This window comes from Pleurodeles waltl, chromosome 3_1 (assembly GCF_031143425.1).
Source record: "Pleurodeles waltl isolate 20211129_DDA chromosome 3_1, aPleWal1.hap1.20221129, whole genome shotgun sequence".
Taxonomy (NCBI): domain Eukaryota; kingdom Metazoa; phylum Chordata; class Amphibia; order Caudata; family Salamandridae; genus Pleurodeles; species Pleurodeles waltl.
The window spans coordinates 1,648,803,774-1,648,819,707 of record NC_090440.1 but is presented as its reverse complement, the minus strand read 5'-3'; the positions used below and the strand labels follow the sequence as shown (position 1 = coordinate 1,648,819,707).

Below are 15,934 nucleotides of genomic sequence, written 5' to 3'. Positions count from 1 at the left end.
CACCTTAAAGGAGTCACTTATTGGAGTCTCAGAGACCATGATGCAAAAATGTCTGAATCTAATGTAATCTCATCTGCAAGAACCACTCATTACAAATAGGTTCATCAGAGTAGACAGAAGCAGTTAATATGTGGAAAGCCCAGTGTACCACTGCTCCAATAGTTTGATGATAGTCACTTGTGATTCCCAATTTAAGGCACGTGCCCTCTGGGTGAAAGCTTTCTGAGATGGACAATAAAGATTCAGAATTGTTCTTTACACCATATTTTAAAAAAAGGAGCAGCAACTGAATAAAATAATTCTAAACTAGAACTCAAAGTTGTATGTACATCCACTTCAAATACATTTAGGTGGTGCAACAAATGTAGCTGACAGTGCTTTTTATACACTATCTATTGACTACACCTGTATGAGTCATCACACTCCAGTACTGTTCTCTATACGCGTTAATATATTTTGAAAAAACTAAAATGAGTCTGCCCATTCTCTATTTTCTTTTTCATTTCATTTACTATAAAAATAATAAGGTTTAAAAAGCAAGAGTAAAATGCACAAGTATATTTTTCAGGATCACCATCATACAGTGCTGTAGCCCTTTTTTATCATTGTCCTTCACTTGACAGTCACCACACTAAATTCTGGGAGCAAGGGGTCTAGGGGCACCATGCAGTCAAACAAGGCATCATGTGCCCAGAAAAAAGTTGATCATGTGCAAATGTGCTGGCGGTACTTGGGCTGAGAGCAAGAGTACTGGATGCCAGACCCTTTGCCCAGAGATTCCTGTGTCAGGCCACAGACCACATTCAATGGGCTCTAGGGGCACACAGACCAGGAAATTTGCCAAAGAATAACATTAGAAAGCCACAAAATTACCTAGACAAAAGTTGTCAAATGAGACTTCTGGTGCATTTACTCAAGAGAGAAAAGAACATTTCTGTCAACAAAACAGAGGAGGATAGAAGGCGTGAGCACAGCTCAAGACAATTCTGCTGCTAGCCGCTGTGGATAAAGGTAGGTTAGATGTCACTACAATGCAATATTGTAAAGTATAATGAATGTAGCTGAAGTCACCCAGGATCATGTAACTCTGAAGCTGAAGTGAGTTGAGATTTAATATCATTATCTTGTGGCACGCTATTCTTTAGCTGAATTTTCTTGTAAATGGATCTATCACATGAGTCTAGTGTATGAAAAAGATATGTCTTAACTTTGGTTCCAGCACCTACAAGGTAGCTAGCTGGATTCCTCAAAGAATCGGTTTCACCCAGATGAAAACTAGTTAACTGGCCTTCACTCTTTGTTAACTGTTAGCATTGCCATTTGCCAATGGAGTTAGGTGGTCAGATAATTATTTTTTTTTCTAGTTGGGTTCTAGAAACTTCCATACCCCTGCCCTAAAACTGAAACCCAGACCCCAGTGCAACCCCCAGTTCTTCAAAAGAATACCCGTCCCCACCCTGAGCCCTAAACCAGTACCCCACGCCCTGGGCCCGAAAGTCATCTCCCCACCCCTCCTGCACGAAGCCTAAAAACCGCCCACACCAAAACGGTATTCTCCCCCTCTCCCAGCCCTAAACCTGTCCTGCCTCCCACCCTGATCACTAAACTAGTACCTCCTACCTCCCACCCTGAGTCCTAAAATCGTCCCCTAGCCTCCCCGCACCAAGCCAGAAAACCATTCACCTGCCACAAAACAGTATTCCCCTCCGCTCCAAGCCCTAATCGTGCCACCGTCCCTCCACCCTGAACCCTAAACCAGTATCCGTGTCCCCCCCCATCCCATCACCCAAATCCTAAAACAGCCCCCCCCCGGCCGAATCCCCCTTACCTCACTCATGAAACTAAGAGCCAGCCCCTCTGAGTCGTGGTGCAGGCCGTTTTGAGGATCTCTCAGTTTCCTCTAACAACGCTAATAGCCTTTACCATCATTACTATACATAGCCCTTACCATGCATATCATTACAAGATAATTTGTTGTAATGGTATGCGTGGTAAAGGCTAGCCATGGTAATGAAGCATGTGTTGTAACGCATATGTGGTAAAGGCTAGTCGGCGAAACAGCTGCGTTGTAAAGGCTGTTTCCCCTTTGTACCTGCCTAAGCCCATGCACACTCCTTTGCACCATGGTGCAAATATGTCTGCGTGAGTCAGGCACAGGTTTTACTATACTCACACTTACTTTTAAAATGTTCCCACTTTGATTGTGTGCTGTACAGTGCAGCACACATGCAAACTTTGTACATTTTAGGCAAGTAAAACTTTTCTACAACTAGGTGTATGCCTTGAGAAGGCACACATTTTTGGTGCAAAGCCTTATCTACAAATGTAAGTAGATAAGGCTTTTTCATCAACAACTGTGGACTGTTGCATGGGAAAGTCCATGTTTTACCCATGGGACTTGAAGCAAAGTAGTGCACAGTGCCACTTTGAGTTACTTTGCGGCAAATCAAGTTTTCTGCTGGAAAGTAAATCCTAAATCAACACTATGTGCCGGTTACCTCACTTTTGGTGCCTTCCACAGTGCAGTGTTGATACATCTAGCCCGAGCTGTTGTTGTTACCTTTCATCTATCGTAGTGAGACTGCATACAAAACAAGGGTCTGCAGTGTCTTCTAACAAGTGGATGATCTGTACACTGTGACAAGAACTTTTGTGGAGAGAAAACAGCAGGGAGGCACCTCTGGGCTCTATGTGGAGAAAGAGGGAGAGGAGAGCTGCAGTCTGAGAAGCTGTTTTTTCTGAGTTGCAGATCAATCACAGTTCTGCATCTAGCTGCCTCTGTTTGCTGGCAAGCGAGAGACATCTGGTGGGACAGGACTTTTGGGGAAGCTCACCTCCAAACAGCATACGGGTGTGACTTGGAGCAGAAAAGGATGTCCCCAGAACAGGAAAATAGTCAATGGCAAAACACAAAAAGATAGCTACCCCTCTGCAGGACATGACAAGGGATATCTCCAGTGCTTAATTTGTGCTTGTTGTTTCCGGTGCTGAGCACCAGCACTTATTTGTGAGGGCCGGGGCTTATTCTTATGCCTCAATCATTTGCTGCGAGCAAAAGACACATATGTGAAAGACGGAAGAAGGAAAAACTAAAAAGCGTCACAAAGGGAGAAAGTAGAAAGTTGCAGGATGAGCTGAAGGGGCAGTGGTGGCCGTAAATGGATTGAAGAGGTCCGAGATGGCTCCAGGATTACGCTGCCTCAGTATTCAGTGCTGGCAGATTTAATTACAGCAGCCTCGTGTTTAAGAGAAAGGCTTTGAGCACCGGCACCTCTTAATTTACAAATTAAGCACTGGATATCTCTCTCCCATATCTCACATAGATTCCTTGGCCTGGGACTGAATGAGGGCCCCTAAAGGGATAGGTGCTCCCCAGCGCTACAGCGGCCTGTAGTGGCCAGTGTTAGTCCCTCCCTAGAACCTTAGTTACTTTCCCCAAAGGGAGCTTTGTGATTGGCTCTCCACCTCCCACCGTTTCAGTCCAAGTGCTAATGAAAGGTTCTTTAAACTATGTAAACAAAAAGATAGGTGCCTCCTAGAATACAATCAAAGTAGCTTTGACCCTTTGTTGAAAAACTTGCCAGCCAAACACCACGTTCTTTAAACATGGTCAAGCACAGTTGTCACTGGAAGACCGGGTAAACCCTTAAGTGTACATTAACTCAATCATGCACAATATCTTGCATTGTGCAGTATTTTATTTTGCACGGAATTAATACATGTAACAGCACATAGCTACATTTATTTAACAGGTTATTAGAGCATGACGAGTGACAGTGGTTTATAAAGCCTGGCAAATTATTATTTAAGAACGAAACACAGTATTACATTTATTGACTTGTTTAAGAGTTGTGTGTAGCACCGAGTAGCCCTGAGTTATTTCAGACCGCTAGTTTTCAACTCTTTTTTTAGTGGATTTTGGAGACGGGATTTTCTTGTCTTACCTAGTATTTAGACCGCTGAATATGACCATCTAATCAAACAAAAACACTCACAAAAACAGAAAAGTCCAAAAGAAAGCAAGCAGGGAGAGCTAAACTTACCGTGGAGTGTGTATGTATTAGGGTATTTGTAATAGCTAGGAAAAGAAAATGTGCGATAATATATGAACGACAAGCGTTATGACACACAGTAACAGCGAAACATAAAAGTATTAATGGGCAATGAACTAAATTAATAAACGCTCCACTGCTCAGGGACCATTTGGCCTTTCAAACACTGCAAACATTTTTTTTTTAACTGCGGTAAATTCCATACTGAAACGTACTTGAGTTGGATCTGCTGTTCGGCTTGCTTTCTGAGTTTATGGTTGGAGTCTGAATTGCGAGCTGAACTGACTTGACCGCATCTTGCGCTTTCAGGTTATTCCATTCAACAATGTGGACGTGTCTGGTAGTCTTTGGAGATTTCACATCACTCTGTCAACATGAAACAAGAAGTGACTTTCTCTGCAGGAGGCATTCATTCATACACCACATGCTGCTGTGAAATGATGCTGAAGCTCTAACAGGCAAGTCAGTTAAAAAACTGCAATTATGCAAGTGGTTATTAGCAATAATAATAGCAATCAATAAACCTCTTATGCTAGTTGCTATATCTAGAGCAAGAACAGGACAACTCGTAGTTCTACCCACACCTGAATTACTTAGAAACAAAATGTGTGAACTACTGCAGGTTATCAACATTATGCAAACCATGCAATGTTTTGTGCATGATAACAGGCTACTGAAAATTAATATCTGCACCATCTTATCGTGAATAATCAAAACAGTAACTTAATGTGCTTATCTTATTGAAATGTCCCTAACTCTCTGTTCCGATACATTACACGTTATTGATTGTAAACCCGAATTTGTAAGAACATGGTGGCTGCATACATAGTCCTAATAATGGGAAGTGTACTAGGATATGTGAAGCAACATCAAATTAGCAGGTCTTTAAACGATAGTAAAATCTTCATGTAATTAAGTTAGTAGGAGACATATGTCAATGGGATGGACCATGTTTTCTCAGTGAAAATGACTTTGACATATAATTAGAAACGGTTCTACTGTGTTACAATTTAGGGATTGGCACGTCTTGCAGGAAACCTTCTTAACAACTGTACATGATGTAGGGATGATAAAGAACCTCTTGAAATGGTGAGTACCAATACTGTTAGTAAAATCCTGTTGTAAAACATATGACTGGTGAATGCATAGTTATATTTATTAAGTGTGAAATAATTGAGGACCAGTGAGTTCAGAAGGTCCTGTTGGAAAATAATGAGTTCATCCAGGCTCTGAATTTGATCGGGTCAGATTTGCGTATCATGATAACTTCAGACCAATACTCTAACTGAAAGCAGCCCTGGCAAAATGCTCAAACCGGCCACGTTCTCTCCATCATATTGTGCTATTGCTCTCTTTACATCCACCCATTCTCTTTCTCTCCTTCTTTGATTTCTCTCACTTCATCATTTCTGATCTCTTTCTCTCGACCTTTCTTCTACCTCCCTCTCTTTCTCTCTCTCTTGAAACCTCACAGTACCTCCTGCAATTAACCTCAGGGAGGTGAGGACAGTTTAAGAGCATTAGGAGTGGCCCTGGGCTTTCAAAACCAGCCTCCAGTTTCTCCAGGCCACCGGGGAATCCGCCTAGAGTAATAAAAGGTCTGTCTGGCCATGACTCTAACCTTTAGAGCAATGGTTACCAACCTGTGGTCCGGGGATCCCTGGGGGTCCACAAAGCTTCTCCAGGGGGTCTGCGACTGCTTAGAAAATTAAATCATATTAACAAATTAGGTTCCCAGCTTTCAGTAATGACTCAGTGGGGGATCCCGGGATTCCAATAAAGATTCAGTGCGGGCCCTGTGCTCCACTAATAATAAAGTAGGGGTCCACAGAAGTCAAAAGGTTGGGAACCACTGCCATAGAGGAATGACAGAATGTGGATTAGGGAATGAAAGTAATCATTAAAAAGATGCACAATTGGCTGGGACTTCTTGTGACCTAAGATTGTTGCGTCCATGGCAAGCTGCTGAGGGAGATCTGCTCACTTGTCTACTGTCAATGTTCCACCACATGGAGAAAGTAAAGGTGCTACAAACCTGGGAAATAGTTCTACACTGGTGATAATCCACTGAACTAGGGTCTTCCTGGTGGTGGAGATGAGTTCCGCCATCATTACCTTCATGCAACATTACTGAAAGTTCATATCAAAGATGGGGTAATAAGACAGAGAAGGGGGAAGGATCTTAAATAAGTATGCATATTGAGGTCCCCTTCCTGCTATGGATTAAAGAGTGAATTATGGAAAGTAGGGACACTGACTAATTGTGGTCCTATACAACATCACCCAACATCTTCTGCACTTATTTTAAGTAGGATTCAGCAGAGACTATAAGCAGTCACACTTTGTAAAATAAATCCAGTATAAATGAACCAGTGTACATATATATAACACAGTACTATATAAATATTACAAAAAATACATGATAAATCACAGTCCTTCAATTTCGAAAATTCATTTGTGGCACACATTTAGAGAAGTAAATCTCATGGCTTGGTACTCTTCGTGGGACTTTAAGCCTTGTTTGGAAAGATAAGAACCTAAACAGAAGGGAGACAATAGGATCTATTCTGAAAGTCTATTCAAGTCCAGAAGTGGGAATTCGTTGTGGTTTAGTCTTCATAGGGGGGCACTTGGAGTCCCTTTAGCAGATTATCAGACTTTAGCTGTTGTATTTAAATAACTCTTCAAAGTGATATTGTAGTCTTGTGGAACCCCTGATTCTGTGGTTTATGTGGTATGGTTATATTACAAAGCCACACAACTTCCCTTAATACAGGCCTGATCAGAGGGGGAAGAATTACTCTATGGATTTCCAGCCTGATTATGACAGGCCCAGTGTTCTGTAACTCGTTCCCCCAGGTGTGAGAATACCAGTCCAATTTTATTACACTAATTCAGGCTGGTAAAATTGTATGAGGCTTTGGGTGTAACAGCTGCCCAGCCTCAGTCCCTTGTCAGTGGCAAACTTTATCATTAGCAAGGGTGAATATGTACTACACATGCTCCTTTATATCAAAGATATTCTCCCCTTTAACGTCCCAGACCCCCCTCCCACTACCCTGCCTCACTGAAAAGCTTTTATTTCCATTTACCACCTGCTCACAGCTTGTGTTAATAGGAGCATGAAAACCTTCAGAATAGGGAACACTGTATGGAATTTTGCACAGTAATTCCACGTCTAGACAGTTATACCTCATTCCGAGCGGTCTTACTTGTACTAGACGGAATTCCATTTGGACATACTGGCCAGAACAGTATTTCCAGTCACCGGGAAGCTTCACATTCAAATATGCCTAACTCACAATCAGGGCCTAAGTGTATGTGTCACAAATCTATTGTCAAAATTAGTGTGATGAGCCTGTGGTTTCCCATTTATTTGTTTCTTAATTGTATATACTAATATACTATATATGTATATATATATATATATATATATATATATATATCCCCACTAGGTAGTCCCCACTAGGTAGTCATAGTTAGGACCCATTGGGCCAGTCTCAGCTCCCCAGCCACTCTCCTGCCTGCCGCTGACAGCTCCGCCCACATTCCTTAGCCTGATTGGGACACCTCCGCCTGCATTTCTGAGCCTGATTGCCACTGCTCCGTCCGCATTTCTGAACCTGACTGCAACAGCTCCGCCTGCATTCCTGAGCGTGATTGCGACAGCTCAGCTCTCATTCCTGAGCCTGACTATGAAAGCTCTGCACGCATTCCTGAGCCTGATTGTGTCTGCTGTCGCCCTTGCCGACCCCTCCTTAGTGCCACGGCTGCTCCCGTCCTCCTTCCTTCCTGCCTCCCACTCCAGCCCCTCCCGCCTCCCAGGACATATAATGGAGGCCGCAGAGCGGCCATGCCGCAAGTGCACAGGAAACAAGCCCATCTGTGCCCATCCGCACCTGGACCGTGCCCAGTGCCAGGACCCCAGGTCCTCCCACCACTACACAAAGGAGCTCCAGGCCCTAAACGTCAGAAACCACATCAATAGCTGCTTCACAGCTTCTCCACCCTCAACCAAAGGGCCCTTCATCTGCCTACACTGACATTTCGCCTGCAACCTGGGCCCACCTGTGAACACTAACGCCCGTACTGCACCCACCCAGAAGGCTACAAACAACCAAGCACCACTCCAGAGCATCCTGCTAAATGCCCGCTCCTTATGCAAACATGACATGGAAATCTGGGACACCATCAGCACCCAGGGCCTGGGCGTCAACTTGATCACCAAAACATTGTTAACACCTTTCTCAAACCCCACATTGCCACGTCACCCCTGACGACTACAAGATAATACACAGAGACCGCACCAATAAAGATGGCGGGGGAATCACCATCATCTTCAAGGAAAACATCCAACGAACAATGATGACCCAATGCCCGTCATGGAGCACGTCAACGTCTGACTCCAGACCGACGCCAACACCGTGATGCACAACACCCTTGCATACAGACCCCCAGGACCACGCCCAGACTTCTGTGATGCCATCACCAACGTCACTGCCCCCCTCACCATCAACTCCCTCCACTATGTCCTACTCGGCAATCTCAATTTCTACCTTAACAACCCGCACAACAACAATTCCAATTCCCCCATAGAGAACCTCAGCAACATTGGCTTCACCCAACTGGTCCCAAAGCCCACGCACAAAGCCGACACACACTGGGCGACATCTTCACTTCTAGTGACAGAATCAATTTTACTTACGTGACCGAACTCACCTGGACCAACCACGTCATCATCCACTTTATCATCTCAAATCCCAAGCACATCAACTCCAGGCACACCAGTGCCCCCCACAGAAGCTGGGGCAAGGTAGCCGAGACCCTATGGGCACAGGCCCCAGGCACAGCATAACCTGAGCCCACAGCAGACCTCGACCTAAACCAGGCCATCCAAACGTCACCACCTGGATCACCAAATCTGCTGACTGAGTCGCCCCTATGAAACCAGCTAAAACCAACAACACCTCCACTAAGCCAGCGAGATGGTACACTCCGGTGCTCAGAAACTCCAAACGCAACTGCCACAGACTTGAGAAATAATTGTGCGTGACCAAGGATCTGTCTGACAGAGCTGCCTATGAGACAGCCCTCAACAACTACCATCACCACATCAAGGCAGCAAAACATGCAGCAATCACTGCCCACATCAACACCGCAGCCAACCATATGAAAGAACTCTTCAGGATCATCAAGGAATTCTCTGACCCGATAGCCACAGAAACCATCTTCCACCCATGTCAGGAATTCTGCCACACCCTCTCAGGTTACACTTCCACAGCAAGATCATCACCATATACAACAATTGTGACCCCTAACCCTTCATCTTCAGCCTAGACAACATCTCTCAAGCAATGAACACCAGCCACACGATAACCTCCTGGTCCCCGATTATAACACAGACCACCGCAGCTATCATGTCATCGATCCACTCCGGGGCACCCAGCGACCCCTGGCCCTACCAACTTTTCAACCTCAGAGCCAACACTATTAGCACGGGACTAACCTGCATCCTCAACACCTCCATCTCCACAGCAATCTTCCTGGACGAATGGAAGCTTGCAGACGTCAGATCCCTCCTAATGAAGCCTTCTGCTGACTCCAGGGCCCTCAAAAACTACAGCCCGATCTCCCTGCTCCCCCTCCTGGTCAAAGTGCTTGAGAAAGCCATCAACCAACAGCTCACCGACTACCTCAAACAAAACCACCTTCTTGACACCTCACAATCAGGATTCCGGGCCAACCACAGCACGGAAATTGCACTGATCGCTGCCACAGACGACATCAGGACCCTTCCCGACCCAGGAGAGTCAGCAGCTCTGATCCTTCTTGATCTCTTACCACCGTTCGATACATTCTCCCACCACACTCTCCTCAACAGACTCTACAACATAGGTGTTCAACAAAACACCCTTAAGTGGGTTGCCTCTTTCCCAGGCCACACGCAGAGCATCCGCCTTCCTCCCTTTACTTCTACACCCAAGAACATCACCTACGGCGTACCCCAAGAATCCTTCCTCAGCCCAACTCTGTTCAACATCTACTTGACCTCTCCCCTGCCCGCAGACATCGTCAGATCCTACGGACGCAATAAAGTCTTCTATGTCGACGACACTCAACTAATCCTCTCAGTCACCGAAGACCCTCACAATGCCAAAACCAACTTCTGCAACGCAAGCAACTAAACACCGATAAACGTAAGTCCTGATCTTTGGGAAGCACACCTCTGTATGGAACCACAGCTCTCCATCAGACCACGCACAAAACCTCAGCATCATCCTCTACTGCCAACTATCCACGAATCGACAAGTAAACTCAGTTGCATCCTCATGCTTATACATCCTCCGTATGCTCTGCCGAATCGAATGGATCCCTACAGACACAAGAAAGACAGTCATGGACGTCCTGGTCACCAGCCGCCTCAACTATGGTTACACTCTCTATGCCAAAGGGTCCTCTCAGCTACTTAAAAAAGAGTCCAGACTCTACAGAACACCGCAGCCAGACTCATCCTCAACCTACCCAAGTGCCCCACACCTCAGGAATCTCCACTGGCTCCCTGTCCAGAAGAGATGCCAATTCAAATTCCTCACACTCGTATACAAGGCTCTCCACAACCTAGGTCCGGCCTACATCAACCATCGATTGAGCTTCTACGTCCCAGCAAGACAACTACGCTCCACCTCACTAAACCTCGCACACACACCCCGCTTCCATCGCAGCCACAGCAGAGGTCGTTCCTTCTCCTACACAGCTGCCAAGTCTTGGAACATCCTGCCCCTCCACCTCCGAACAGCTCCCTCCCTGGTGGGCTTCAGAAGGAGACTCAAGACGTGGCTTTTTGACATGGACACAGCACCCTCAACACCCAGATACCCTTAGGGGTGATAGTGCTGCACTTTACAAATGCTATGATTGATTGATTGATTTGATTGACCAAGTTTCCATAGAAAAGGTGTTTTTTGACTTGCCTATATTTTTGGCACCATTTGACAAATCTTCAGGAAATCTTCCTAGAAAAGTGTGCCCGTGATTCTTGTTGTGCATGGGAAGTTTAGGGGTGATCCGTCAAGTGGGGGCCGAGAAAAAGGGAGAGGATAATGAAACATGCGTTTCCTGTGTTAATTCCAATAGGAGTTTTGAACACGACTACAGCCCAAACTGCTGGATGTAATTACACCAAATTTGGCAGAAAGCTAGATTTTGTTCCGCAGATTGTGCTTTTGTGTATTTGGTGTAAATCCATTCAGTAGTTTTTGAGATATTAAAATGAAATTAGATTTGTATATCTAGGGCCACAGATCCTCCCCGACGACTTCGCGAATATAATAGCTCGTGCAGAGAGCTGCAGAGCTCTGGTTGGCTGCCAACACTTCAAACCAGGAAGTGTTGGCAGACATCTTGGGACTCAGCTTCAGCCAAGTCCCAGAAAAAAAAAGAAAAGGGCCAGGGAAGGGACACCCTGACCCCTTGGCTCTAGTGCTGGGGTCCCAGAAGGACCCCACGAGGGCAAAAAAACACTTTTTTGAAAAAGTTTTTGCTGCAAATTCATGGCGATGTCACAAATTCATGGCAATTTTCTTTTTTAAATGCGTGGGCTCCTGCGTTTATTTTTTATGAAGCCCCCAGGTGGGCCAGGACCCAGGGACGTGTTGAAATAAAGGCATTTTGATGCCCCAGGGACCGGCTCCTCCCCAGAGCTTTAATCTAACATAATGCGGGGGTCGCACACCCCATATCCCCGGAACTGAGTTATAGTTACCTTAGGGCACGAGTTATAGTTATTTGACATATCTCTAACTATAACAGGTGAATTTCTATGGTTTTGTACGTTTAAAATGTGAGTCTAACTATAACGTTCCTGTTACCTTTGGTTTCTTAAGTGAATTTCTATGTTTTTTTAAATTCTATTTCCTAACTATAACGTCCCTGTAATATTAGTATATTAGTATATACATATAGACTGCACCCATTGCAGCAGGGCCAAGACCGATTTGCATTTGGCTGGGTCCAAACTGAGGTGGCATTGTGTGCTAAATAACAATAGACTGAGGTGTGGCCTATAGTAACTACACATGGCTGAGATTAGTTCAAGAATTCCACCCATCTCCACTTTTTTGTATACTTCCAAAGGTGTTGTACGCGCTGTACAAGGTAATTAATTGGTTAACATACAGTAGTACAAAACAGCAGGGTTGCCAGTAGCATACTGAATGTCAGACAGTGTGGCACTGATTGGAACATAAATTTGCAGCAAAAATCACTGTGGGAGACAGGGATGCCGTGTCCTGAGCCTCAAAACATACCATTTGGTGACATGAACTCTTCCTACCTAGAATAATCTTTTTCTGTGGTATTCTACAGAGTCTTTTGCCTCCAGTGGACTGGCCTAATATGGTAGTCTCATTGGACAGGGAGGTTGCAATAGGAATATTCTTTTCATCTGTTTTTGGGAGTCTCTGGTTGCGGGGTAAGGAGGTTACAGTGAGGAGAATCTGTTAATCTGTTAAACGGTTTTGGGTTTCCAGGCCACCGACCCACTGGAATGCTCTCATAGGGTAGGGAGGTTTACAGTGGGAACAATCTATTCATCAAAATTGTTTTCACCTCCCTCTTACTTAAAAATGGCAACCCAAGCAAGCACCCCCCCGTGACAGCCATCTTGGTGCCAGTACTCCTATCCAAGCCATGCCCAACTGGCACTACAACATTCGTGGGTGACACCTTCTACATATCCCAGACTCCTCCCTGCCCTCTCTCTGTTGGGTTCAGACAGACATACTTTGTCCTGTGGTGGCTGATCTAACATGGGTAAAAAACGAGTGCAGCCTTGAATAAGCCTGGCTACTAATGTAGTGCTGCAGGATTGTGCTGGTCTACCCAACGGTCCTGGACAGTATACTTTGATGTGGGACAAGCCATATTCAGAGTTGTGGCTTTGCCAATGAATGTATCACAGACAAAGCTTGAGTCTTCTCCCAGAGAACAGATGGCACGGCAGGGCACAAGTGCACTCCATGCTATCTCTGTGCCTATCACATAGTAGAGGCACACTTCAAAAGCCGCACTGAGGCAGAGCAAGCCATGAGCCTCATGAGAATTGGAAATGTTTGTAATGGTGAATATTGACTAACAACACTACTGGGATCCAAATACAGACATCCATAATATCAACAACTCTATTATTATATTTAAAATAACTGAAAATGAAAAGTTAAAAAACATGTAATGAAAATATGTAGATTGCAATAGTATTCAGTTTTGAATTTTGCATTAAAATTAACAAAAGTATTGAAAACCAAAATATAAATAGTGTAAAAATAGGAGAATAGGGTTTAAAATATTAAATGTATTTAATTAAAACTAATATACATTTTTGAAACGTTGAATTGCTTTTAAAATAATTAATGTAATTGCAATTCATTTATTTTGTAATTAATCTTTAAGAATATGTATTATTATAATTAATCAAAAAACCTTTTCTACATAAAAAATGTTTAATTTACAAAACATAGATCAATTGAGACAATTACAATATGTTTTGTAAGCTTTGATGTATCTGAAAAGAAGAAGTTCTGTAAAAATAAATTTGAAATGTTAAACCTTTAAAATAATTTAATATAAACCTACAAAATATAAAGGTTGTTAATGCACTTACATTTTAAATGAATTATCATATATTCGGGGGATGGGTGTTAGATATATTTTGGGGGCAGAGGTGTCGGAATTAGCAAACAAAACAATGTTGCACAACATATTGGACTATTTGGGGTTCATATCTACTATTACCCCTCCAAACTAATCCAAACTAAGCAACACTGGGGAAAGCATCAGACTCTAAGGGGGGCAGATTTACTATTCCCATTGTAAACTAAGCAACACAAGGGAAACCATTGGGCTTTGGGTGGTCAGATTTACTTATACCACTCCAAACGGAGCAACATTGGAGAAAGCATTGAACCACTAGGGAGCCAGATTTTCTATTCCCACTCTGAACTAGCCTTAAAAAATACAGAAATAGAATAAAATGTGTGTAAATAAATATAAAATAAAAAACACATATCAGTTATCTATTACCTATTAAAGTAACAACATAGAAGAATATTTTGTTGAACAATATAACCTAAATCTATACTAGTGCAACCTAAAAAGTAATGTAAATAGTTTAATTAATAAGGGCTTGGCCAATGATCCAGAAAACTACTGACTGATTGCACTTTTAGACTTTGAGTCCAAAATCTTTGCAGGGATCCTCTTGGAGGAACTTGAAACTTGGGCTGCTGACAACAACCTGATCCCGTTTAACCAAACTGGCTTCTCCAAAGGGGTAGGCACAACTGTTAATCTTATGGCTGTATCTTTGTTATCCGATCAATGTCAGCGCGCCAGGAAGCCCCTCTTTCTCTCTTTCATAGACTATGAAGCAGAATTTGATTGTGTAGTAGACAGAAGGAAATTATGGTCTAAGCTTGCAAAATGGGGCATCCCAGCCCACCTGTTAAAAGCAATAGCTCTTCTCCATACAAATACTTGGGTGAGGGTCAAATTAGGTGACGGCACACACCTCTCCAGAGAAATCGCAACCTCTCAGGGTCTGAGGGCAGGGATGCTTGCACACACCTCTTCTTTTCAATTTCTTTCTGGCCGATTTACCGACAAGACTGGACAAGGTGAACTCGCATCCACCAGCTGGGTGGAGAACTGCTATGGCATGCTTGATGTATGCTGACGATCTTATTCTCTTCAGCCATACTAGAGTAGGACTCCAGAAGCTACTCAACACAATGGCTGAATTTTCAGAAGAAAATGCTCTTCTCATCAACTTGGAGAAATCAAAAATCATGTCCTTCAGGTCAACATCGCGACCAAGGCATCAGTGGTACCTGGGCAACAGCAAATTAAATCAGTGCGCGAATACAAATATCTAGGTGTCCTCCTTGATTTCAAAGGCTCTTTTAAACCTCACCAGGAAAGTCTCAGCTGGAAATCCAACTCTCTTACTTTTGCATTTAAGCAGGTTAAAAAAGCCACTGGTTGTTCAACATACCTCCCGCTACTAAAGGTCATTCAAGCCAAACTAATCCCAACAATTGCATACGGCAGTGAAGCATTGAGGGGTAGAGGAGGGGAGCATTTGGACAAAAAGATCGTTAAGCTCTTCAAGGGATTCTTTAGTCTGCCAAATTGTGCTTCACCAGCCCAGGTCTGTCTTGAATTTGACTTGAGAGAAAGGGGGCATTTATTAACTTATGCTACAAACTTAAGAGAGCAAGACAAGGCACTTTAAGCTCCCTCATCTGGGCTGAAATCTCTGAGTAATCCAATTCCCCTTTCCTTCTTTATCTTGAGTCCTCTCTGACGGCACTGGGCCTGGCAGACCAACTGCCCCAACTCAGCTCATATCAGCTCGTCAAGCGTGTGAGGAACGAAAGCGTCAAATCTCTTCCACAGTTAATGGACAACGAAGCCCATGCCTTGCTCGTCTTGTCATCATGAGAGCCTTGTCCCAGTCTTACCTGGGAGCAGTACTCAACCCACGGATTAAAACAGCCTTCATGAAATACCGAATGGACTGTTTTTCAACGTACGTCCATCTCCCCAAGTGGACGCAAAGCAACATGACGGGCATCTGTCAGCTCTGCAGTTTGGCCCCAGAAACATTGATCCATCAGATATGCCTTTGTAAAAGTAATATGGCGTACTGTAAAAGTCTCCTACGACCAGCATGGCTTCAAAGGGGATTCCGCAGGTAAAGGCCGGCGATTTTGGCTGGATCCAAAGGGGATGATGTGCAGCTTAACTGCAAGCTGCCAACATTTTTGGACAAATGAGAGAGCCAGCTCCCGGAGATTGAGAGTCTAGGGCATGCCTGCATAATTAGT

The 15,934-nt window shown here is 44.0% G+C and overlaps 1 protein-coding gene across 4 annotated transcripts in view; it reads right to left on the bottom strand.

Moving 5' to 3' along the window:
* The window catches only part of MAP3K20 (mitogen-activated protein kinase kinase kinase 20), an 800,901-nt gene that overhangs the window by 3,471 nt on the left and 781,496 nt on the right, over window positions 1-15,934 (bottom strand). For 3 of the 4 annotated variants that reach the window (XM_069225358.1, XM_069225357.1, XM_069225355.1), the window contains exon 19: window positions 4,268-4,418. In XM_069225358.1, coding sequence (XP_069081459.1) covers window positions 4,268-4,418 — 151 coding nt within the window. Of the gene's footprint in view, window positions 1-4,267; window positions 4,419-15,934 lie in introns of those variants that run through there. The other variant, XM_069225359.1, reaches the window with a different exon arrangement.